This window comes from Cydia fagiglandana, chromosome 18 (genome assembly GCF_963556715.1).
Source record: "Cydia fagiglandana chromosome 18, ilCydFagi1.1, whole genome shotgun sequence".
Lineage (NCBI taxonomy): Eukaryota > Metazoa > Arthropoda > Insecta > Lepidoptera > Tortricidae > Cydia > Cydia fagiglandana.
Genome location: NC_085949.1, coordinates 8,683,274 through 8,708,866, shown reverse-complemented (window position 1 = coordinate 8,708,866; position 25,593 = coordinate 8,683,274). Strand labels below are relative to the sequence as shown.

The window sequence follows — 25,593 nt, the reverse complement described above, 5'->3', positions numbered from 1 at the left end:
AAAGCTAAAACACGTCTAAAAGTCTGTTTTACATTTGTACCTATGTTTAAGTCCCATAAAGTTAAGCTACTCCAATCTAAGTTCAAAAATTAAACTTTCTCGTCGTATTTCGACTACCTACTCAGTGGCGGGTTTGCAGTCTTTGCCGCCCTAGGCCCCAGGCCCTATAACCGCCCCTTTCGCAGAACCCATCATATTACATTTTAAGTTATTTCTTGTTATCATCAGCGAAACTTTTTGTCATAATTTGCCGCCCATAATTTTTTACCGCCCGGGCCTACTGGGCCTTCGTGCAATCCGCCGCTGTACCTACTATTTTATGCCAAATGTTTTTATATAGTGTCATTTAGTAAGTGTATTTGTTTGTGTTGTTGCAGCCATCATGGAGGAGCGGGAGGCGGAGGGCCCGGGCGTGCCCGACATGACGATGATGCCCCAGATCACCGAGGACGCCATCAACGACAACCTCAAACGCCGCTACAAACACGACCTTATATATGTATCCTTTTACAACATTTTCTTCAACTTCCTACATTTCCACGTATAATTTACAGATTGAGGTACAAAGGAGAACTTATACCTATAATGGATCTCTTCCACCTAACATTCGACTTCAATCATTTATATAATTGAGCTAATACCATTCCGTACCTATATCAAACCTGCAACATGCTTACGTTTATCTAGACCAGCGGTACAAAATAGCCAAGGCGGCTCTCGGGCCGCAAGTGACAGGTTCACAAGCCGCATGCGGCCCGCGGGCCGCAGGTTTCCGACCGCTGATTTAAACTGTATGAAGAAATGTACCTACGTAGATTTTTTTTCAGACATAAACGTCTGGTTTGATAATTTGAACTGGATTTAGCCTCCACGGCTATTTTATAAACGATCCCTAAAATAAAATTATTTTTTAGCTATCTAAACTAAACCGTAGTGATTATTGTGGTGTAATATTAACAAATAATGGATTTGGATGCCTTCAACCAAATCTAAATATTACACGCCGTATTTTTTTAAATTGTAGCGTAACGTAATTGTTCTTACACTTCATGCGCGAATACCCAAGACGACTTGGTGTTATTTTCGACAGACTGCGAAGTATTTTTATGACTGCAGCTGGAATTAGAATTTACATATTTATTTAAATTTTCAAGGAATCATCCTTGCATGTTCCATGCATCGTAAACACGAGCTATTTTAAAATAACATTACATAATAATTATACTAGCATATTTTCCTTAATTATTATTACAGACATACACAGGTTCAATTCTAGTCGCAGTGAATCCCTACAAGGAGCTGGGATGTTACACAACGGTGAGCCCCTACTATCTAATAATGTTACACCTATTTTCGATCAATGGTATCAAAGCAATCTTACCCATGAGTAAGATGCGTTAATCCAGAGGATGTGTCATCGTTCTGAGCAGGGTTGTTGCGGATATTCGCATCCGCATCCGCGGAACATCCGCATTATTTTCAACATCCGTATCTGCATCCGCATCCGCATAAAATTGATGCGGAGCATCCGCATGATGCGGAGCATCCGCATGATGCGGAGCATCCGCATGATGCGGATGTCGACCAAGTCGGTAACAGGAATGTATTAGCGGCGGCGCCGGCGGCGTAAGTGCTAGTAATTTCGTCATTACGAAATTGTCTAGATCCCGAAAAGTCGGCCAAGTTACTGTTTATTAAATAAATTATTCTTGCGCAACTACTAAATGTTTCGTTTTTTTTAAATAAAAAATGTAATATTTTACGTTTTTTAAGTACTAAATCTTGACATCCGCATCCGCATCCGCCGATGTGAGGCTTTAAATATCCGCATCCGCGTCCGCGGATGTCAAAAAATCTGCATCCGCAACATCCCTGGTTCTGAGTAATACAATGATAACAGAAAGCTTCTACAAATAAACATACGGAATTAGTTAGAGAGCCTGAAATGAAAACCGATTTACAAGTTGACTATTTGCCAAAAGATAAAACGCCGAGCGTTTATTTAACTTAGGTCATATGACTCGCTCTTACCGATACACATCTCGCCAATATTTTATCTAGATTCAGTAGTCGGATTTAGTTTAGTTGAAATCTGATATGCTTGTGTAGGTGCCGGTGACTATCGTATCATTTTGTTTACCGCATATTCCCAATCCTATTTATTTTGTCATACGTACGAATGATAGGTATATGAGTATCAGATATACTTAGATACTGTGCTGAGATGATAATTATAAAATTTTGCATTCTAAGGCTTCAATAATAAATACGCAACAGAGTATAGAGCTTCAAGAATATATGAAACAAGACAGACCATTTTGTAATTAATTTAATAGATAACCAATATAGGTCCATCATTTTCATACAATCATGTTAAAGATAAAACTTCCTTTTTTTTACGTTGGGGAAATGCATTTACGCGTGCCACCTGATTCGGGGGAACCAGGGAGGATGACGGACTAACCAATGAAGGACTACCGTCTAAAACCACCAACGAGTGCCAACTCCGCTTTAGATGGGGTGCCGCAGGGTCGCTATCAGCATTCGACCACGTGCAAAGATAAAACTTCCTGTTTTCATAGAAACATTTGCAAACAATCGTTCACTTTCTAGGAAGTAACGCGCTGTGGTCGGAAACAATGAAGTTCTTCATAAAAAAGTGATAAATTATACGTCACACCGTCATCAATCAGAGGAAATCATTGATGAAGACGCTCATTCAACAAGCGAGTTACGCTAAGCCATGTCATTTATTCCTTCCGTTCCTGTTATGTATATGACATTAAAAAGAACCTCCTTAATACTGTTACTATTGTATAAGCACATACATATTATCTCACTTTGGCAACTTATTTTAACAGAGTTGACACAGTTTAATTTCTCACATTGACATTTGTGAAAAAGGGCTGTTTTCTCAAAAGGGTTTACGTGCTTACCACATTAGGAGCATTCCACGGGCTGTCCCGTGCACGTTTGCACGTTTAATTTCCTGTGTTGCGACTGTTTTTCCGCGATTTAAAGCAGGCGATTATTTTTCCGTGCAATATTTTGACTATTTGTCATAGAAAAGGAAACGTATTCCTGCAAATCTTCAGAAAATTCGGGTTTGTACGAGACAAAGGTTTGACAATCTCATGGAATGCTCTATTACTGAAAAATATACTCTAACGGTAAAATAACTTGAATGTTACAGGAGCACATGCAAGAATTTCGAGGCAAAGCCTTTGGGAACCTGCCGCCGCACGTATTTGCTTTAGCGGAGTCCGCCTACAGCTCGCTACGGGTAAGCTCTAACTTTATATTACAAACAGTTCCATTCCTAAGGCCAAGCGCGCACCACGACTTTTTATCGCGCGATAATTTAGTCGCAGAAATGTAACGTATGTGTTTATATGGCAGTGCGCGCATATGCGACAAAAAAATCGCAGCGATTTTAAAATTGTGATTTGTCACATTTTTCCGCGACAGCTCGCGACGCGATTGTCGCAAAGTGAATTGCAGCATACGGAGCTGTATGGCCCCGCGCGCACAGCGATTATAAAATCGCACCCCGGATCTCAGTCGGCATTTGGCTTTCCAAGCGTCAACATATCGGAACCTGCTTCTCCAATGGAACCACAAGATGAGACGCTAGATGTTGACCGTTTAATTATGGAAATAGAAGGAGATCACCTTTGTTGTGTGTTTCTGCGATATATTACAGCGCGATTCTAAAATCGTGTCGCAAAAATTTAAATCGTGGTGCGCGCTTGGCCTAACCTACTAGTTACATATTTACTTATACAGTTTCACGAGTAAGCGCAAATTTAAATCGCTGGCATTATCACATGACCTACTTATCAATTACAAAAAATTATGTTGGCACATTTATACTTCCGTAGTGACTCGCTGTTGCCAGTTTCATCATCAACCAGATACAAATATCTCATCCTGCTTAAGATCGATAATCAATCCAGCGGTCTCGGGAAACGGCTGTCAACTGCCAATCAATATTGAACCCTTTTAATCTGCAAGTAATCACTTAGACTAATCTTTCTTCTTAGAATGGTGAGAAAAATCAGTCCGTAGTGATTTCGGGGGAAAGCGGTGCCGGCAAGACGGAGACGACGAAATTGATATTGCAGTACCTTTGCGCTGCTGGCGGCCAGGCCACGTGGGCGGAACAACAGATCCTTGAAGCCAACACGGTTTTGGAAGCATTTGGTAACTTTACACCTTACACATCACATATCATGATATCATATACAACCAGCTATCCATGTTTACTGAAATAGTATCGTATGATCCCGTGTTAATTTGAATGTTTTTGGAAGCTTTGTACTATTACTATTTAAAAATGTACAGTCGCCATCAGGATCGGCTAAAGTGCTCACAAATAATTGAACACACCTCTATTGTCAAGGCGTTAGAGTGCGTGTTCAGATATTTTGAGCACCCATGCCGCTCTGATACATCTGATGACGACTGTACATTTTTCACGTATTTTAGTGACTGTGAGTTAATAATTGTGATACATCTGCCTATCCAGAAAGAAATGGAAAAGTGTCGCTGTTATATATCTACGAATATTATTCATAACCAGATTTCACTTAGACGATTATATATGTATGTAAATTGTATAAATCTGATGATCATTAATTGTTTGACTACAAAAACCTTTCTGCTCTCTGTAGGTATTACTTTGTGTTCTCTGTACTTACTTGTACCTGACACTCTATAATATATTAATCTTACTTCAGGTAATGCAAAAACAGTCCGCAATGACAATTCATCTCGCTTCGGAAAATTCGTGGAGGTGCGGCTCGACAACCGCGGAGGCATCCGCGGCGCTGTGCTCCGTGATTTCCTCTTGGAGCGGGCTAGGATCACGGGCCCTTCGCCAAGGGAGACCAACTACCATGTGTTCTATCAGCTGGTTGAGGGCGCTAAGGTACGTTCCAATGTGAATTAATCAAACAGTGGTCAGTGGCAAATAGACCGTAATATCAAACTTGTCTGCTTCGGCAAAGTGAAGTTACTCCATCCCCGCAGTAGGATTCAAGACGCCCTGCTTTTTCCTCTTGGAGGGGGCCATTCCCATAAAGAGACCAGGTACTCATCATTATGTATCAGTTGCATAATGCTTTAATTTCTTTTATTCCAGCACAACACCGAACTACGCACAGCCCTCCGTCTCCGCGACGGAGTTCAGTTCAAATACCTTCGCCCGGAAGACGAAGACGCTCGCAAAGGCCTGGGCGGCGAGCAGGGCAAGCTGGAGGCCCTACAACTGGCCTTGACAGTTCTACAAGTGCCGCTACAGATGTGCGAAGGACTGTTCAAAGTGCTAGCAGCAGTGCTGTGGCTTGGGAATATACAGTTTCAGGTAAAGACTTGTGATCGTGTAGCACTATAATTATACTAATCTGATTAACCCTTTATAAGGCAGAGACGATTTGGAAACCACTTACTTAATAAACATTTACGGAGAAGAACATCCTCTTTTTTACTTAACTATAATGGTATTATATAGCGAATATATTAGGCTTTCTTTCCTCATTCATACCTTTTTGGTCAGTATTTAATTTTAATGTAATTAATTAATGTATAGTATGTGGTCATTTTTACACTATGCCTGTCAAGGGAAGCAAGCTATCGTCATTGTTTCCATTAAACTATTAAAAATATACACGTCGCTGTATCCAATAATTTGAATTATAGCTCTTGCAATTCACGATGGCGAGTGGCGAGACTCTTATTGGTATGATGACAAGGTTTAATTTTGATAAATCCACTCTCCATCGTGAATTTTCAGTGATATTCATATATTAATCCTACCCACTACAAGATACACAATAACGTTCGATTTAGGTACCGTATGTAGTCAATTAAACGCCAGTCTGTACAGAGCACCTTATGTTTGTTATGTCAATGTCAATGAATAGGTTTATTGGAAACAGATCATCTGAAAACTCAAGTGCACTAACAGGCTGAGTGCATATATTGACCACATGTTTTTCTTAATGATTTTGTTTTGGTTTTTGCCGTAGATGTGTTCCCCAGCGCATTACAAACATGGTAGTGTATTTAACGTAGCATATCTGTATAACTGGGAATTGTTTAGACAATTTTAGATTTAGAGAACCAAACAGCACGAGAGCGCCGCGACAGTATGGCCTGATTTAGACGCCGCGCGAACTCACATGCGACTTTAATTACATTGCGGACTGTTGGTTATTACGTCTAATTCAACCGACAACCGATCAAAAACTGCAATCTAATGAAACTGGCATGTGAGTTCTCGCATCGTCTACTCGTAAATGAGCCCTAACTCGTGCGCGAGAAAGACTACCATTTCGTGTTAAGCCTACGACTGTTCAATATCAATATTACTATTATTTATTGAAAATTGATATACTTAATAACCAGTCCACATGTAATACAATTGTTATTTGTTAACTTTTAGGATGTGGACGGAGAACGCAGCGCCCTGGCGCCGGAAGATGCAGAAGCGGTGGACGCTGTCGCGAACCTGTTGGGCCTGGCGCAACCCACCGCCCACAAGGTGCTGCTAGAGCGACAGATCAACGTGCGGGGCAACGTTACCGACATTCCGCTCAGGTTACACGAGGTATGGAACCGTTGAGGTTGGGATCCTATCTCGTCGCATAATAATTGTCATAATGTAATGTTACGCATAAAACTTTTTTCGCATATATTTTCTCCAGCTGAAACAGAAAGTATTTTCGAAAATATTTTGCATAGATTGTGTAGAATGGGGTAGGTTAGGTTAGGTTTGTGTTATAATTATTCAGAAATATTAATATTTTCAGTACAATAACAATTATGCGAAATGAGTTTTATGCGTAACATTACATTAGGACAATCAATAATTGATTGTCCTAATGTAATTTTACGCATAAAACTAACGTAATTATTACTGTGCGACCCAATATGGACCCGTTGAGTTTCTTATAGGTTTGTGGCAACGCCGCTATACTTATAACGTCATATTTTCAATCAGAATTTTGACATTAATAATCACACTACCACACTCTGTCATGTCATTGCAAATGCCAAGCAGAGTTAGCTTGGTCGAACTGTAAACCTAATTTTTCCGTAATAGGAAATCAAGTTGATCTAACATTTAGGGTAATTCGCCAATAGTAAGTAGACTACTACGTTTATAAAGCCACATCAATAAGGTTCACTCTACGTTGGCATTGTTCTGTTGTACCCTTTCACAAGTCATTCCTCAATGTTCGTGTATATTGCGGGAACCGCCGTATCATGACATCTGCTGTCTATACGCGTACAAATTCGTGAAATCCTAATCTTAAGGCTTGGCCACATACAGAGCGCGACGCAGCGCCGCGTCCGCGCCGCGTCCACGCCGCGCGACCGCGGCACATGCTAACAGGTTACCGACGTCAAACAGACTGCGTCCCGCCGGTATCACGCCCCGCTTCTGTCGCGCCCCGCGCCGCGCGGCCCCTTGCGTCCGCGCGGCGCGTCCGCAGCGCTGCGCCGAGCGAACGCGGCGGCCCGCCGCGTCGCGCAAGGTCACATCAGTAGGATCGGACGATAGGCAGCGAGCGGTGCGCCGCGTTCCCGCGCGGCCGCGCCGCGTTCACGCGCGCCTTGAGGGCGTGTTGAGAGCGTGAGGCCGGCGCGATCGGCGCGCGCCCTGTTTGACCAGGCTTCGCGTCGGCATCACGCGGCGCGGACGCGGCGCTGCGTCGCGCTCTGTGTGTGGCCAAGCCTTTAGATCTTTAGAAAAATATACTTTTGGATAACATCATCATGAAGGAAATATGGTTTAATTTATTTTGTTTCGAAATCGAACGATACAAAGGAAATGCAATTCTGTTCCAAATGAAAATGGTTTAAATTACATTGAAGTGATTATTACTACGCACGGGTAGGACCGTGAGGCTTACGATGTTATAATGTAAGGGCTGATTTAGACGGCGCGCGAATTGACATGCGATTTTAGTTACATTGCGGACTGTAGATCACGTCCAATTCAACCGACCAATCAAAACCCGCAATGGTATGAAACTCGAGTTCTCGCATCGTCTAAATCGGGCTTAAACCATTGACATAGATATCTAGGGACATGCCCTACGGACAATAATAATGAGGCATGACAGGGGCCAGTACAGCTACAGCGGTGTGACACCGGTACAACACGATTGGTTGATGAGTTCGCATCACTCGCGCTATTGGTCGCAACTAGTTGCGTTAGACTGCACGATTGGCTGGAATTCGTGAGTCACACCGCTTAACTGGTACCATTTTTAGTGCCCTTAAGGCCAGTCCATAGATATATACGTTAATGGCTTAAACGTTGTCCACAGGCCCGAGAAAACCGGCACGCCATGGCGCGAGCGCTGTACTCGCGAACATTCGCGTGGCTGGTGCGCCACGTGAACAGCTGCTCGGCGCCGGGCCGCGAGGCGCCGCGCTCGCTCGGCGTGCTCGACATATTCGGCTTCGAGAACTTCGCCGCCAACTCGCTCGAACAACTCTGCATCAACTACGCCAATGAGAAGCTGCATATGTTCTTTAATAACTACGTGTTCGCGTTGGAGCAAGAAATCGTGAGTTTATTTTTTTATTCGTTTCACACAATTAAGTACAAAATTACGAGTGCGACAGAGAGGTAACAGTGGTTCGTGGTAGGCCCTCTGAACTCATCGATGTAGGGGCCAGTTGCACCAACCCCGAAATCGATGGATTAATCAGAGTAACTCGGCAGATACTATGAAACTTCCCGTACAGTCAAATTCCACCCCCAGACCATTCGGTGCAACCGTTCAGCTGTAGCACAATGTTATAGTACAATATACAGAGCCAATTGGATAATGTACACTCACCTGCAATAATATGTTACTCTTCGAAGGCCGCAAAAATATGTCACACGCTCTTATGGCTCCACAAATAAGATCGTGTCAGATATTTTTGCGAAGAGTAACATATTATTGCAGGTGACTGTACGTGCAGATAATTTCGATAAATCTTTATTACTTTGCTGCTGTGTTGTTGACATGTAACTAATACTTGGTTTAATTTTTTCTTTCAGTACCGTCAAGAAGGCATAGTGTACAACCAAATCCAGTTCACGGACAACGCGGCATGCCTCGAGTTGCTGGAGAAGCCGCCGCGAAGCTTGCTCAAACTGCTAAGTGAACAGTGCCATATGCCCAAAGTAAGAACTTGTTCAACTAGTCACTAGATAGTAAAGTGTCATTCTATGGTACTTGCTAACTATGTAAACAAACCGCCATATTGAAATTGTCAAGGAATGATGAATTTACTTGTGACTTTTGTTATAGTGGTACCAATATAAGCCTGCAGCGGATTTGATAGCCCACGCTGTGTAAGTATTATTTATACGTCATAATTTCATATAAGTTTGACGTTTAAAATGGCACTAAACTTGCACTGCGTGGGCTATCAAAATCGCTGCAGACTTATTACGGTCTAACTCTATAAGTTTGCATGTTCCATAGAATGACATTTTAGATGGAATACTCTCTATTGGAACTCTTCAGTAAAAGACATAGCTTAAAGAAAAACAATTGATTAAAGATAGAGGCAGTCAACATTCTTGTTGATTTTGCTTTTTATAATGTCACGATCAGCTGATGACAGTGATGCCAGTCGTTCAGGTTTAATTTATTCTTGCTCCTACATCTGCTCACAAAATAACTGCTACATTATGTACAGTCGACGTCAAATATATGTTTACATTTTTCGCCTTATTACAAAGGAGTAAGGTGCAAAAGTGTAAACATATCTTTGACGTCGACTGTACCTAATAATCAAAATTCCACTGCTTCTGAGATATATCTAGCAGTTTCGCCGCTTGTTGCACTGTAAACTCAAGAAAATTGCGAAATGGATCGTTTCGTATAGAGATTTTTATACTTACATAATTACCCGTTTACATTACAATGGATAAACAATACAACCGAGGCAACGTATCATTGCTATTCTAATTGTTCCAGGGCTCAGATGGTGCGTACCTGACGAATATCCAGGGTGAATTCGGCGAGCACCAGAGCTTTGTGAAGGGCTCTAGACGGAAATGGGAGGAAGAGTTTGGTGTTCAGCATTATGCGGGCACGGTAAGTAGTAGAACAGAGTAAGAGAGACTGTCTTGACACACATACTTTACTACGTCTACCGAGCGTCTCCCGAGCGTCGGCGTCTAGCCAACTCTATGGCTGCTGCTCGACGTAACGTTAGCGCAACTGAGCAGCGACACCATTTTCCATAGCGTGGACTAGACGCCGACGCTGAAAAGACGCTAGTGTGGGGTATCATAACCTCTAGCCGCCCAGAGACCTATAAAAAGGTCTCCTGTTCCATTCTAATTTGAACTTTGTGTTGACAAAATAAAATTTCATTTTGCTTGGCAAGGTTTGACGTATGGGCGGCTAGAGGTTAAAAGTGTCCTACTAATACGAAAGCTTTAAAATACATTTACTTTTTCAGGATAAAAGACCTTATCGACATGTGATTAAGTGCTATAATCGTATGTGACTTTGCGCAGGTATGCTACAGCGTGCAAGGTTTCGTGGATAAGAACAGAGACACGCAGCAGGACGCGTTTATAGACCACCTGAGCAGATCGGCCAACCCATTCGTCAGAGAATTGGCCGATTACGTCCAGGATTTGGCGCCTCCTGGACAGGTAATTCCTAGTATAGCTTAGTCTTTGTGGTTATAAATATATACTAAATCTGTTAACGACACATTTAACTTGGTACTATTATATCAGTAACCTTATCTAATCCTTGCAATACGGTCAATTAATTGTCAGCTGCTCATACTGAAACGAGTGGCTGACATAGACTAGGAATTCTCTAGACGGAGCTTAGAGCAATTATTTCATGAAACCGATGCTGCCAATAATACTGGGGTGCGGGAGACGATTTGAGCGAGTCCCGTGCCGTGATTGGTCCGTTCAAAGACACTTGGGCGTCACACAAAGACGCTTGGTCGAAAATGGAGTAAAACTACCGTATATTTGTAGCCGATGGGGTAGCGCTAATATGCTATGTCTGGAGGATTCCTAGTCTATGGCGACTGACCACGTCTACGAACCTGGGACACACGATTTACCGGAATGTTTATAATAATAGCATGTTAAAATTAAATGTACCTGCGTCATTTTCTGACTGATCTTGAAGAAGTTACTATATTCCTATTATTGTTTAATATTTGACAGGATCTGTCGCTTTCAAGTCCAAGCTCAATGGGCACCACGCAGCGAGGGACCTCCAAAGGTCGGCCGACCGTCGTCGACACGTTCAGAGCACAGCTGCAGTCGCTGGTCGATATGTTACAAGCCACCGACGTGTGGTAAGCACTTATAACATCATAGCTGTGTACTTACTAGCAATTTCCGGTAATAACGAGACTAATTCCAGGTTTATTTATATCAGAAGCTTTATTTTCCTACTGCAATAGTTTTGGTATATCAAAGTTTTCGAGTTGGCTGTGCAACAAAAACAAACTAGACTAGTCAATTTTTCACTAATCTGATTAAATTGCCCGATCGAATCAGGACGTGGGGACGCAAACGCCAATTTGGTTCGTCGAATTCAACCACCTATAATGACCGATATAACCGATAAAATGAGGTGCGGACGCAGGAATACCAATTTGTGACGCCAGTATTTTCGTTCTGGGGCATTTTTTCAATTTAGATGGCTCTAATATCACCATAAATCTAAAATTGGTGATTAAATTGGAGATTGACGCCAATTTCATTTCTAATCAAATTGGTCGAATTGATCGTACCGTCTGGATACCGCTTTATTAATCTCTCCATTTCCCCGTAGAACCCCACTTTATTCTTCAACCGATTGTACAGTCAAGTGGAAAAAATTAGGATGCATATAATTTACTCAAAAATATGTCCCATAGTTCTTAATTCACTGACATAATAGCTATGGGACATACATTTAATTACACAAACGGGTCTACTGCGATATAATTTCATTGTTCCTATGGGACACATACCCATATTTTTACACTTGAGTGTACTAATGTCACCTTTAACCTTTTGACCGCCAAAGACGTCAACTGACTCGCGCGGCTACAGCCCAATATCAACCTTAATGCATTCCAGCAAGGTTCACGATGACGCGGCGCGCACGATACGCGCGGCGTTCAAATGGTTAAAAATAGTGTCACTTCCACACGATTTGTAGATTCGCTCGTTTTAGGTACGTCCGCTGCATAAAACCGAACGAGAACAAAGAGGCGGGCACATACAGCGACCAGCTCGTGCTGGAACAGCTGCGCTACCTGGGCATGAACGAGATCGTGCGCATCCGACGCGACGGGTACCCGGTGCACCTGCCCACGGCCGCCTTCCAGGCGCGCTACCGCTGCCTGCTGCCGCACCCGCGCCGCCAGCCCGACGTGCCGTGAGTATACAGAACAAAGAGGCGGGCACATACAGCGACCAGCTGGTGCTGGAACAGCTGCGCTACCTGGGCATGAACGAGATCGTGCGCATCCGACGCGACGGGTACCCGGTGCACCTGCCCACGGCCGCCTTCCAGGCGCGCTACCGCTGCCTGCTGCCGCACCCGCGCCGCCAGCCCGACGTGCCGTGAGTATACAGAACAAAGAGGCGGGCACATACAGCGACCAGCTGGTGCTGGAACAGCTGCGCTACCTGGGCATGAACGAGATCGTGCGCATACGACGCGACGGGTACCCGGTGCACCTGCCCACGGCCGCCTTCCAGGCGCGCTACCGCTGCCTGCTGCCGCACCCGCGCCGCCAGCCCGACGTGCCGTGAGTATACAGAACAAAGAGGCGGGCACATACAGCGACCAGCTGGTGCTGGAACAGCTGCGCTACCTGGGCATGAACGAGATCGTGCGCATACGACGCGACGGGTACCCGGTGCACCTGCCCACGGCCGCCTTCCAGGCGCGCTACCGCTGCCTGCTGCCGCACCCGCGCCGCCAGCCCGACGTGCCGTGAGTATACAGAACAAAGAGGCGGGCACATACAGCGACCAGCTGGTGCTGGAACAGCTGCGCTACCTGGGCATGAACGAGATCGTGCGCATACGACGCGACGGGTACCCGGTGCACCTGCCCACGGCCGCCTTCCAGGCGCGCTACCGCTGCCTGCTGCCGCACCCGCGCCGCCAGCCCGACGTGCCGTGAGTATACAGAACAAAGAGGCGGGCACATACAGCGACCAGCTCGTGCTGGAACAGCTGCGCTACCTGGGCATGAACGAGATCGTGCGCATCCGACGCGACGGGTACCCGGTGCACCTGCCCACGGCCGCCTTCCAGGCGCGCTACCGCTGCCTGCTGCCGCACCCGCGCCGCCAGCCCGACGTGCCGTGAGTATACAGAACAAAGAGGCGGGCACATACAGCGACCAGCTGGTGCTGGAACAGCTGCGCTACCTGGGCATGAACTAGATCGTGCGCATACGACGCGACGGGTACCCGGTGCACCTGCCCACGGCCGCCTTCCAGGCGCGCTACCGCTGCCTGCTGCCGCACCCGCGCCGCCAGCCCGACGTGCCGTGAGTATACAGAACAAAGAGGCGGGCACATACAGCGACCAGCTGGTGCTGGAACAGCTGCGCTACCTGGGCATGAACGAGATCGTGCGCATCCGATGCGACGGGTACCCGGTGCACCTGCCCACGGCCGCCTTCCAGGCGCGCTACCGCTGCCTGCTGCCGCACCCGCGCCGCCAGCCCGACGTGCCGTGAGTATACAGAACAAAGAGGCGGGCACATACAGCGACCAGCTGGTGCTGGAACAGCTGCGCTACCTGGGCATGAACGAGATCGTGCGCATACGACGCGACGGGTACCCGGTGCACCTGCCCACGGCCGCCTTCCAGGCGCGCTACCGCTGCCTGCTGCCGCACCCGCGCCGCCAGCCCGACGTGCCGTGAGTATACAGAACAAAGAGGCGGGCACATACAGCGACCAGCTGGTGCTGGAACAGCTGCGCTACCTGGGCATGAACGAGATCGTGCGCATACGACGCGACGGGTACCCGGTGCACCTGCCCACGGCCGCCTTCCAGGCGCGCTACCGCTGCCTGCTGCCGCACCCGCGCCGCCAGCCCGACGTGCCGTGAGTATACAGAACAAAGAGGCGGGCACATACAGCGACCAGCTCGTGCTGGAACAGCTGCGCTACCTGGGCATGAACGAGATCGTGCGCATCCGACGCGACGGGTACCCGGTGCACCTGCCCACGGCCGCCTTCCAGGCGCGCTACCGCTGCCTGCTGCCGCACCCGCGCCGCCAGCCCGACGTGCCGTGAGTATACAGAACAAAGAGGCGGGCACATACAGCGACCAGCTGGTGCTGGAACAGCTGCGCTACCTGGGCATGAACGAGATCGTGCGCATACGACGCGACGGGTACCCGGTGCACCTGCCCACGGCCGCCTTCCAGGCGCGCTACCGCTGCCTGCTGCCGCACCCGCGCCGCCAGCCCGACGTGCCGTGAGTATACAGAACAAAGAGGCGGGCACATACAGCGACCAGCTGGTGCTGGAACAGCTGCGCTACCTGGGCATGAACGAGATCGTGCGCATACGACGCGACGGGTACCCGGTGCACCTGCCTACGGCCGCCTTCCAGGCGCGCTACCGCTGCCTGCTGCCGCACCCGCGCCGCCAGCCCGACGTGCCGTGAGTATACAGAACAAAGAGGCGGGCACATACAGCGACCAGCTGGTGCTGGAACAGCTGCGCTACCTGGGCATGAACGAGATCGTGCGCATACGACGCGACGGGTACCCGGTGCACCTGCCCACGGCCGCCTTCCAGGCGCGCTACCGCTGCCTGCTGCCGCACCCGCGCCGCCAGCCCGACGTGCCGTGAGTATACAGAACAAAGAGGCGGGCACATACAGCGACCAGCTGGTGCTGGAACAGCTGCGCTACCTGGGCATGAACGAGATCGTGCGCATCCGACGCGACGGGTACCCGGTGCACCTGCCCACGGCCGCCTTCCAGGCGCGCTACCGCTGCCTGCTGCCGCACCCGCGCCGCCAGCCCGACGTGCCGTGAGTATACACGAGCGGAATTATACAGTGCAAGCACAGAATAAATAATAGTACTAGGTACAGAAGACTCACTCTCTAACAAAACGCGTCTGTTACGATCAGGACAGATATGGCCGCTAGGTGGCGACAGCGCCACGCGCGGCTTATGGCTAGCTAAAGATCGGTTTTCCTAGGATAGCGGTGCCGTCATATAGCGGCCGTCTCCATACTAAATAATACGGCTAAATATGGATGTCGTAATATTTGTATGGAGACGGCCGCTATATGACGACACCGCTATCCTAGGAAACTAGAGCATAACGGATGTACTTTTAGTTACCTGTAGCAAAGCGACGAAATCGCGGAGTGAGCCACGCCTGGTGCAAATGGATTTATTAAGGGCCAGTGGCACAGTCTATAAAATAATGGCTGATTTAGACGGCGCGCGAACTCGTATGCGATTTTAGTTACATTGCGGACTGTTGGTTACGTCCAATTCAACCGACCGATCAAAACCCGCAATGGTATGAAACTCGCATGCGAGTTCTCGCATCGTCTAAATCAGGCTTAATACAGTAATTCGACGAAGCCGTCGGCAATCGTGCGGGGTGCGTGGCACCCGGCTGCATACATCGCCATTATTAGTAGCTCAGTACTACTTACAGGGCTAGCGTGTCATATTTGAAACGTGCAGTTTTTTGGACAGTTGTTTAAAAGTCTGTGACAACCCTAATGTGTTCTTGTGCGGTGTCGGCATTACGCAAACAACAGCGTCGGTCCGCTGTTACTTTTTAGACTGTGCCAGTGGCCTGGTCAGTCACTCAGCAGTGAACTTGAAAACTTCCCGTACTATAAAATTTAACGAACGTTTTAACTATGACAGACGGTTTGATATTTTGATGTAACCAACCTTAACACTCGGCCGTCGACGGCTACAAGATTTAGTACAGCAAGCATCTGCAAAAGGGTCCACAGATTACCAAGTTCGCCGGACGATAAAAGCCTATCAGCTGTTCGGAACTGTCACCTTTTGCGTTTAACTGACAGGCTGATATCGTCCGGCGGACTGGTAATCTGTGGGCCCCTTTATGGGCCTAGAAACTGAGCTGTATTACTTACAAGTTAGTTTCTAGATACATTATTATCTGTCGTCTGAATCGCCAAAAATAATACATAAAAATATCATATCGATATTATTTTGTTTTCAGAACTGTAATGTCAATTGTGAACGCGCCGCAAGGCGACTGGCAGATCGGCCACACGAAAATATTCATGAGAAGTTCGGTCCATTTGCCTCTCGAAGCCAAACGGACACATTTACTTCAGTCTTCAGCATTACGGTTACAAAGGGTAAGTGCCCATTTTGATGTTATATTTTAGAAATACGAGTGATGAGATAAGATTACTTCTCATTAAGTCCGGCCGCAAACAATGGCTTTCGCCTCGTTAAAAGGAGATGGATTTTCAATAGTCTTTTATTATCATTTTGATTCCAATTAGCAGTTATATATCTCATCATCATCAGCCCGTTTCAGTCCACTGCTGGACATAGGCCTCTCCCGGGGTACGCCATGTGGCCCGGTTTGACGCTTTATGCATCCAGTCGCTGCCGGCCCTCCTGCGCAAGTCATCCCACCATTTGGCCAGAGGGCCATATATCTAGCTATATATATAAGAGGGGATATACCTAGGTATATCTGTAACATATTAATTTTGCAGTGGTACAAGGGCTCCGTGAAGCGCCGCCAATACCTCCAATGGCGCAACGCCGTGATAGTCCTCCAGGCGGCGTGGCGCGGTTGGAAGGAGCGAGCCGCGTTCCTCCGACTACGCCGCGCCACTTTGACACTGCAGCGGCATCTGAGAGGAGCCTTCGCGAGGGAAGTCGCGGCAGCGCTGAGAGAGATGAAGCGGGTGAACCAGGAGATCAAACTGAGGGAGGAGAGAAACAGGTTAGTAAAACGTAGAATAGCCGTAGACAACAGTAAGGGGCGTGGCGCGATTGGAAGGAGCGAGCCGCGTTCCTCCGACTACGCCGCGCCACTTTAACACTGCAGCGGCATCTGAGAGGAGCCTTCGCGAGGGAAGTCGCGACTGCGCTGAGAGAGATGAAGCCAGTCAACCAGGAGATCAAACTGAGGGAGGAGAGAAACAGGTTAGTAGTTGATAATAGTGAATTAGCCTTTACATTTCGCTGGCCCAATATTACAGGGTTCTATGTTTCACTTTTATCGAGCTGAAATTTGAACATTGTAGAGTGTTGTCATAGTGGCATCATCATCATCATCATCATAATTTAAGAGCATGGCTCTTGTCGGTGGAGTATGCGCCAGTTTTCGCGGTCCTCGGCCAGGTTCTTTAGGTCCCTGTAAGACACGACATTTGCTTTTGCTTTTAGTTGTTGTATATAGCTTGCTCGTGGTTTTCCTCTTCCTCTCCTAGCTTCGATTTTACCTTCTAATATAGTTTTAAAGAAAGTGTCGTGTCTTATCAAGTGACCTATCATTTTGCCTCGTCTATTTTCTATGGTCCTCAGTAGGTTTCTTTTCTCTCCAACGATTTGCAGCACTTCCTCGTTCGTTTTTTTCTCCGTCCAACTTATCCTCTCCATTCTTCTCCACAACCACATCTCAAAAGCCTCTAATCGTTTCCTATCCTTCTGCAGCATTGTCCACGTCTCACACCCATACAAAGCGATGCTCCAAATGTATATCTTAATTAGGCGTTTTTTTGTACTCTTGGAGATCCTAGCCTTAAGCAAATGTTTTTTGGCGTTGAAAGCTGTTTTTGCCATTGCTATCCTTGATACTATTTCATCTGTACATCTGGAGTCTTGCGTAATTAAGCTGCCTAAATATCTAAATTTGTTTACTTGTTCTATATGTGTCCCTCTGATATCAATTTGTTCCTTAACCGGGCGAAATTTTGAAACAATAAGTGTTTTAGTTTTATTAGTGTTAATTTTGAGTCCAAATTGTGTAAAAATTAAATCCATCTGCTCCATTACTTTTTTTAATTCATTTGAGCTTGGGACCAGTGCTGCTATGTCGTCCGCAAATCTAATAAATACTATTCTTTCCCCATTAAATTTGACTCCTCCTTCAGTTTCTTCTAAAATTTTTCTAATGGCACACTCTATAAATATATTAAAGATAAGGGGTGAAAGTGGACAACCCTGCCGCACTCCTTGCTTTATCCTTGCTCTGCAACTTTCTTCTCCCACACTGATAATTGTCTCCTGTTCCTTATATAAATTGAAAATTATTCTTCGGTCTCTGAAGTCCAAGCCTGCCTCCCTTAAAATTCCCATCATGCTCTTCCAATTGACCCTATCAAAGGCCTTTTCCAAGTCAATAAAGGCTATATGTGTGTTTTGGCCCAAGTCTATTCTCCTGTCAACAACCATTCTCAGCGCCAGTATGGCCTCTCTCGTACCTTTTTTCTGTCGGAATCCATATTGGTCCGGTCCAAGGTATTCTTCCATAACCGGTCTAATTCTATTTTGAATAATTTTCAGTAATATTTTCGACGCCTGTGAGATTAAGCTTAGTGTCCTGTGTTCTTCGCATTTTAAAGTGTTCGTTTTTTTGGGCAATGTGATAGTTTTACTGACTTGGAAATCCTTTGGTATAACTCCTGTTTTGTATATATCTTGTGTTATCATAAAAATCTCTTCTTTGATGGGGTCACATTCTGCGTACTTAATGTATTCAATGTATAGGCCATCATCACCTGCGGCTTTTCCATTCTGTATTCCTATTAGCGCCTTGTTGAATTCTTCCCTAAGTATATCCGGGCCCATTCTATCTTTATCAACTGTTATTTCAGGTTCTATGTCCTCTATGTCCAAGCCTTGACCCGAATATAAGTTTTCTATATATCTCTTCCATCTATTTATAATATCCTTATCATTTAGAAGCATTTTTCCTCCCTCATCTAATATCACAGTACTCTTCGTTTTGTAGTTCTTATTCATTTCTTTTATATTTTTATATGCTTTATCCATATGTCCTCTATTCATGTAGTGTTCTATCAGTGTGTCATAGTGGCATTAAGTCGAATTTCAACTATCCCTAAAATGTAACATAGAACCCTGTAATATTGGGCCAGCGATTTGTTAAACTAGAATAGAGCGACAGTAAAACACGCGAGCAGTTCGCGAGCCTTTCGCGAACATGTGCATTCTCTAAATTTCGACGCACTTAAACGATTGTCATGTATTTGCCTGTGGCATCTGAGCTGTTATTGACGTGTTGAAGGCATTTAATCCCGTTAAATAATCTAAATCTTTCCACTTCTTCACACGGATTTTGTTTCTAACGATCCCGTTATTTTTCAGCCTCGCAGAGAAAGCGAACCAGGAGCGAGTGGAGCTCGAAAACATGGCCGACCAGCTGCGCGGCCTCGCCAACCCGAGCGGGCGCGTGGACTCGGTCAACCTGGACAACCTGTTCGACTTCCTGGCGGACGTGCCGGCGCAGCGCGGCGCGCCCGACGGCCAGCCCGCGCACCAGCCCAGCATCGCCGAGATCGGCGACTCCATGGAGCGCCTGGCCGAGGACCTGCACCATGAGGTACGTGGCCACTACGGCTACTTGGACAATAGGGGCTGCACTATCCGAATTCCTCTACATAACATATACACACAGACACAGACATATTTAGCTTCACAGCTCTGACTAAAAGGGATATTTATCCGCGTGATCTAAGCAACACTTATTTGTCGTTACGCATACTGTCTTTGGAAAGTTTAAAAAGTCACTGTGATGTTTACCAGACGAAACTGTTGGAATCGATCCTGATTAATTTTACTTTCATTTATTCCTCTAGCTGGAACATGTACTGGCTGCCGAGATGAACGAGCTAAGCAAATCGACGACCGAAGCCCAACGCAAGCCAGACGGCGCGCCGTCAGACGCCATACCACCCCCACCGCCCTCCTCCCTACCCCTCACATCCATCCTCCAACCATCCACTCCCGTATCCAGCACGCCCATAAACGGCACCAGCGTCATGACTGCCTCTATGAACGGCACATCTAACGCGATGACGTCATCGGTGAACGGGCTCATGTCGACGTCGATGAACGGCGTGATGACGTCATCGAGCGGGAGCGACGTGCTGTCGGCGAGCCTGCCGCCGCCGCCGCCGCCCGCCGAGCCGGTGCCGGAGTCGCCGGTGTTCCCGCCGCCGCCGGTGTGCATGCTGCCCGAGCCGGCTGGTCCACCGCCGCCGCCGCCACCTGGAGGCAAAGGTATGTGGACCTCAAGACTCGCAAAATTTCGATTCATTATCATTCGCTTGCCCTTTTCCCATTATTTGGCATCGACGCAGCATGTCTTTTTCCTCCATACCTTTCTGTCGTTCGTTATCTCATCATTCACCTCCTTTCTTTGCATATCATCTCTCACACAGTCCATCCTATCAGTAAATAGCTAAATTCAGACATCAGATCAACAACAAATCATTAAATAATGATGACTTGTCACACTTTTTGACATTAACGGTGCACTAAATTTGAAAGTATTTTTTAACGTCTATTAATCTTTAAATTTCTTCTAGACACAACTCCGCCGGAACTCACAAACGGCGTAATACCGAACGGGAAACTCTCGGTATTGAACGGCAAAGAACCAATATACGAGGCGGTCATACCACGACCGAATGCCGAGCCCGAGCCAGCTCCGCCGCCACCTATGCTACCACCGGAGAATGGGTAAGCATTTATTCATTATTATAGCTGTATAATAGTGCTGTCAGCTAATAAGCTAAGATAGGCTTAAACAGCCTATTGATACGAAGAAAAACCATCGCAGGGAACACATTTCTCTTCAGAGGTGCGTGACTTACGGCTAGAAGGATTCCAATGTCTTCTATTCCAAGTATGCCAAGAGGGATACGGCAAGTTACATTGTCTCACAGAGCTTGGAAGTAAAGAAGTTAGGCTTGGCAGGTGTACCTACTTTTTTAGACACAGATTGCATGTGAGCAGCCTTTGACTTCGAAAAAGCACGGGAGTTAATTCTGGCGTGCATGTCCTCAGTACCTACGGGGTTGGCAACACTAAATAGCATTTGCGTAAGTACCTTTTTGTGGGTAAAAAAGAAATAAGACGTAGATGTCGTGCCAGGTGGTGCTGCAGGTGTCGCGCTGCCAGCGCCGAGGCACGAAGAAACCTCCAAAAGACTGGCAAATAAAAAAATGTGGTAAATAGTTTGTTTTCTCTTCTGCGTTCTGAGACGGCAATTCAAGTTTTAGCAGTAGAGGAAGTTAGGGACGGCAGATCACCTCGACTGATTTATCTAGGGAACAAAACGTTTTTTCTAACAGAAAGGTACGAAACCAATTCCCGGTGAATTAGACCAATTTCAGTGATGTTGTTGAGTCATGTCAATTTTAATGTTTAATGCTCGGTTTTCCTAGGATAGCGGTGCCATCATATAGCGGCCGTCTCCATACAAAATAATACGGCTAAATATGGATGTCGTAATTTATGGACTATGGAGACGGCTGCTATATGAAGGCACCGCTATCCTAGGAAAACCGATCTTTATCCTAGGAAACGAGCTTTACTGAAATCGCGCTCTGTACAAAGACCATAATACTTTTCCGTAGTTTCTCATCGCGAGAGCCTGAACCTGAGCCTGCGGCCCCACTCCCGCCGCTACCCGTTCAAAAGACGCCCCAGCCCAAGCCGCCGAGCATCATGACGAGCAGCGTGACGTCACAGAAACTCCCGCCCTCGATGACGAGCAGCGTGACGTCACGCAAGTCGGCCACGCCGCCGCCCCTGCCCATGGACACCTGCATTAGCCCGCCGAATATGATGAACGGGGATACTAATGTGAGTTTGTGCGGTCTTATTGAATAATTCAATTGAAGGGATGTTTACAAAGACAACATAACTGCTTAGAGCGGTTGACACTTTTATAAGAACATTGTTAATCGTTTCAGGTGTCAACCAGTGTAGTCAGTTATGTTGTTTTTGTAAACACCCTTCAATTGTGAGTGGCGAAGGCCAAACTTAGCTTATAGTTCCGGCTTATTTCGTCTAACATCAATATCTGTTTACGGAATTTAGGAATTCATTTCAATATTGAGTTTGTCAATTCGTTTTAAATTGTAGCTAACTAAGGTAAAGACGAAAGCAGGATTTTAGCGGCTATACAGAGTGTTTTTTTTTTAATGAGAATTAGGCAATCCGTAACGTTTGAAGATAGATGAAAACTGTCATTAGAAATAAAACTTTTTATGTTTGTATCTTATGATCCAAAGCTTCGGGATTATTGAGTCGATTTTGATGAATAATAGTTATGATTATATTATTACAGAATTTCAGAAATATGAAGAATTTGTCAAAAAAACCGTAGTCAAATTACAATTTTTATAAGTACTTTATTTCCATGTGTACAGAGCACAGAACGCAACGCGCGTCGTAAAGAGCGCGTTGAGCGTCGCCTCCACCAGATGGAGGCAGCCGCCAGCCCGCCCGCCTCCGCGGTTCCCCCCACCACCCCGCCCGCGGACGCCACCAACGACCTCAGCGAATTTGCTAAGCTGTACTTCAATGACCACCCCAGGTCGCCTGAAGGTAAGAATATTGTCATGTTGACGTGTACATACATGGCTAGGTTCTTATACCCCATTGGTAGATACATACTAGCGTCTTCCTCGATAAGCCGCCTCCCCTAGACGCTAAAGAAGCGATGGAGTCCTCTAACAAAGCTACCGTGGGCTCAACCCATGTGCATATTGAGCATATCCATTTAAGTGAAGTCCGCACGGTTTTGAAGAAACTCGCGTCTAAATTCACTCAGGGACCAGACGGTGTCCCGCAGGTTGTTGTCAAGGATTGCCACGAGATCTTTGCAGCACCCCTTCATTATATCTTCAATCTCTCAATCAAACAAGGGCAATACCCTTCCCTTTGGAAAACCTCAAAAGTGATACCCATTCATAAGAGCGGTTCTAAATCCGAAATAAAAAACTATAGACCAGTGGCAGTCTTGTGTGTATTTGGAAAGGTTTTCGAAGCGATAATATATGAAAGGCTATTCAATCAGCTAAAGGGGGAATTTTGTGATGAACAACACGGTTTTTTGCCACAAAGGTCAACCACGTCCAACCTAATGAATATCACTACATTTATAGCAAATAATCTGGAAGTTCACAAGCAGGTCGACGTAGCGTACTTTGATTTTCAAAAGGCGTTTGATCGGGTTGATAACGGAATACTATTGCACAAGCTGGCTCAATGTGGTCTGTCGTTGAAGCTCCTTGATTTCATGGCTGACTACATGTCAAAACGGATGCAATTTGTGCAATATCAAGGATGCAAGTCTAAACATTATCAAGTAACATCTGGCATAGGTCAAGGAAGCAATCTCGGACCTTTATTATTTTTAATATTAATTAATGATCTTCCGGCACAAATATCTCATTCCTTTTGTCTAGTCTTTGCCGATGATGTAAAACTGGCTTATCCTGTTGACGACTTGCGGGATACGGCCGTACTTCAGGTTGATATAAATCAAGTACACCAATGGGGCATAAAAAATAGTCTCTCGCTTAACATTCCAAAATGTTCTATAATCTCATATACACGATCAAAATCTCCATACCATAATGACTATCACATAGCGGGGGAAAAGATAAGGCGAGCTGCCTTAGTGAAAGACTTAGGCACTTGGTTTGATCCACAGATGACATTTCATCACCAGGTTCTTCAAACCTGCAAAGAGGCCCAAAAACGTATGGGTTTTGTTAAGCGGCAGACCAAACACTTTTCAAATAGACGAACTCTGAATCTGTTGTACTATTCATATGTTAGAAGCAAACTAGATTGTAACGCCATTGTATGGAATCCTCATGAAGACAAATATGTCCTAACAGTCGAAAAAGTGCAAAAATCCTTCGCGAGATACTTGTTTAAGAAAATGTATTTTTACTATCCGTATCTGTATCCAACCCCGTACGTATTGGGTATGGTGGGATACCAGACACTCGAAGCTCGAAGAAATGTAGCCTTGGTACGGTTCTTGCTTCGTTTACTACGAGGCCAGACAAAGAACAGCTACCTCTTAGCGCAGGTATCTTTCAACGTTCCACCTGTTTCAAGGCACAATCTCCGTCCTCGTAAACTACCCTTACTCAACCTCCCAAACACCAGTAAGTCGAATTCGCACTCACCTCTCTACCGAGCTCTAAAGTTTATTAACGCCATATTGACCCAAGACGATTCATTGGACTTATTTTCGACTCCTGAACCGAGATTCTTAGCCACAGCCGGGCGCTACCTCGAGGCTATAGTCGCCCCGAGCACCATTAGTACTGACTAGATAATAATATTATTTAAGTTTATGACTTACTGTTTGTTTTTGTTAATAATATATTATAGTTATGTATAATTCAATTTCATGCTTATATTCCTATGTGTCATGTTTAGTATATACTGTAAGTGACATTATAATAAATAAAAAAATAAAAATAAAAATAAATAAATACTTTAATGCTTGCCTTGCGCGGCTATTTAAACAATAAACAGACTCGCACACAGATGCGCTGAAATATTAATTCTGGAAGTTTATAGCTTATATGCATGCACAGAAATGACAAGGAGGTATATTTTATTTACCAGTGAATAAATAGAATCCTACCGAGAATTTAGTTTTGGGACTAATATGCGTTTCATTTCAGGTACAATAATAGCAACGCTCACACGCAAGAGCAAATCCATGGAGTTGCTAACCAAAGAGGAAATGATAACGTATCACAAGGGAAACAATATTCCCACCTCACACATACAACTGCACGACCCGGACAGTGTCACGGCTGCCGTCAATATATTCCGCGTAAGTATTCTGTTCAATGCAATTTGAATCTTGTTTCTGTAACATACGGTCTACATTTCATTACTCGAACGACGTGTTGTGCTTACTTCATAAATCACGTTCTAAATTGAATCTTATTTCTATGAGCTTAAGTTGAAAAATGTAATAACTAATAATGTGTGGCCTTTCAGGATTTGTGTCGGTATATGAGAGGAGAGCTAACCGCGGATAAGGAGACACAAGTGATTCAAGCTTTGATCGGCAAGGGGTTAGAACGGGAAGAGTTAAGGGATGAAATATTGGTTCAATGTGTCAGACAGGTAAGATCGTCAAATGAAAATCGTAAATTAAATATTGCGGATATCACAATACTATTAGAAGCATACAAGTGACTTTTATTTTTTCAAACCAGATCACCGAGTGCCCCGTCGAAGAATGGGCCGAGCGAGTATGGCTGATCCTCTGCCTGTGCGCCGTTGCCTGGCAACCGTCTCGCGGTCTCTCGCGTTACTACTGCGCGTGGTTGCGACAGCGAGCGCGGGTGTCCCCTTCAGCGCCCGCGGCCCGGGCGGCGCATTGCGCGCAGTGGTGTCTTGATAACTGTCGAGGCGCCGCGCCGAGGTTGCTACCGCCTAGCACTGTCGAAATTGCGGTAAGTACTCTAGAACTACTATACTAAGCAGCTTAATAAACCGTTTCTCTTTCAACGCTAACTTATCATCCGACA

The 25,593-nt window shown here is 45.8% G+C and overlaps 1 protein-coding gene across 1 annotated transcript in view; it reads left to right on the top strand.

Annotated features, from left to right (window-relative positions):
- LOC134673530 (myosin-I heavy chain) overlaps positions 1-25,593 on the top strand; it is a 130,667-nt gene that overhangs the window by 84,733 nt on the left and 20,341 nt on the right. The window contains exons 3-25 of the mRNA XM_063531530.1: positions 378-499; positions 1,255-1,317; positions 3,194-3,283; positions 4,044-4,203; positions 4,740-4,930; positions 5,144-5,365; positions 6,446-6,610; positions 8,340-8,582; positions 9,065-9,190; positions 9,993-10,112; positions 10,541-10,681; positions 11,219-11,352; positions 12,222-12,425; positions 16,245-16,386; positions 16,756-16,988; positions 19,376-19,610; positions 19,867-20,290; positions 20,599-20,752; positions 21,652-21,880; positions 22,450-22,627; positions 24,733-24,887; positions 25,058-25,186; positions 25,279-25,518. Coding sequence (XP_063387600.1) covers positions 383-499; positions 1,255-1,317; positions 3,194-3,283; positions 4,044-4,203; positions 4,740-4,930; positions 5,144-5,365; positions 6,446-6,610; positions 8,340-8,582; positions 9,065-9,190; positions 9,993-10,112; positions 10,541-10,681; positions 11,219-11,352; positions 12,222-12,425; positions 16,245-16,386; positions 16,756-16,988; positions 19,376-19,610; positions 19,867-20,290; positions 20,599-20,752; positions 21,652-21,880; positions 22,450-22,627; positions 24,733-24,887; positions 25,058-25,186; positions 25,279-25,518 — 4,095 coding nt within the window. The 5' untranslated portion in view covers positions 378-382. The remainder of the gene's footprint in view (positions 1-377; positions 500-1,254; positions 1,318-3,193; positions 3,284-4,043; positions 4,204-4,739; positions 4,931-5,143; positions 5,366-6,445; positions 6,611-8,339; positions 8,583-9,064; positions 9,191-9,992; positions 10,113-10,540; positions 10,682-11,218; positions 11,353-12,221; positions 12,426-16,244; positions 16,387-16,755; positions 16,989-19,375; positions 19,611-19,866; positions 20,291-20,598; positions 20,753-21,651; positions 21,881-22,449; positions 22,628-24,732; positions 24,888-25,057; positions 25,187-25,278; positions 25,519-25,593) is intronic.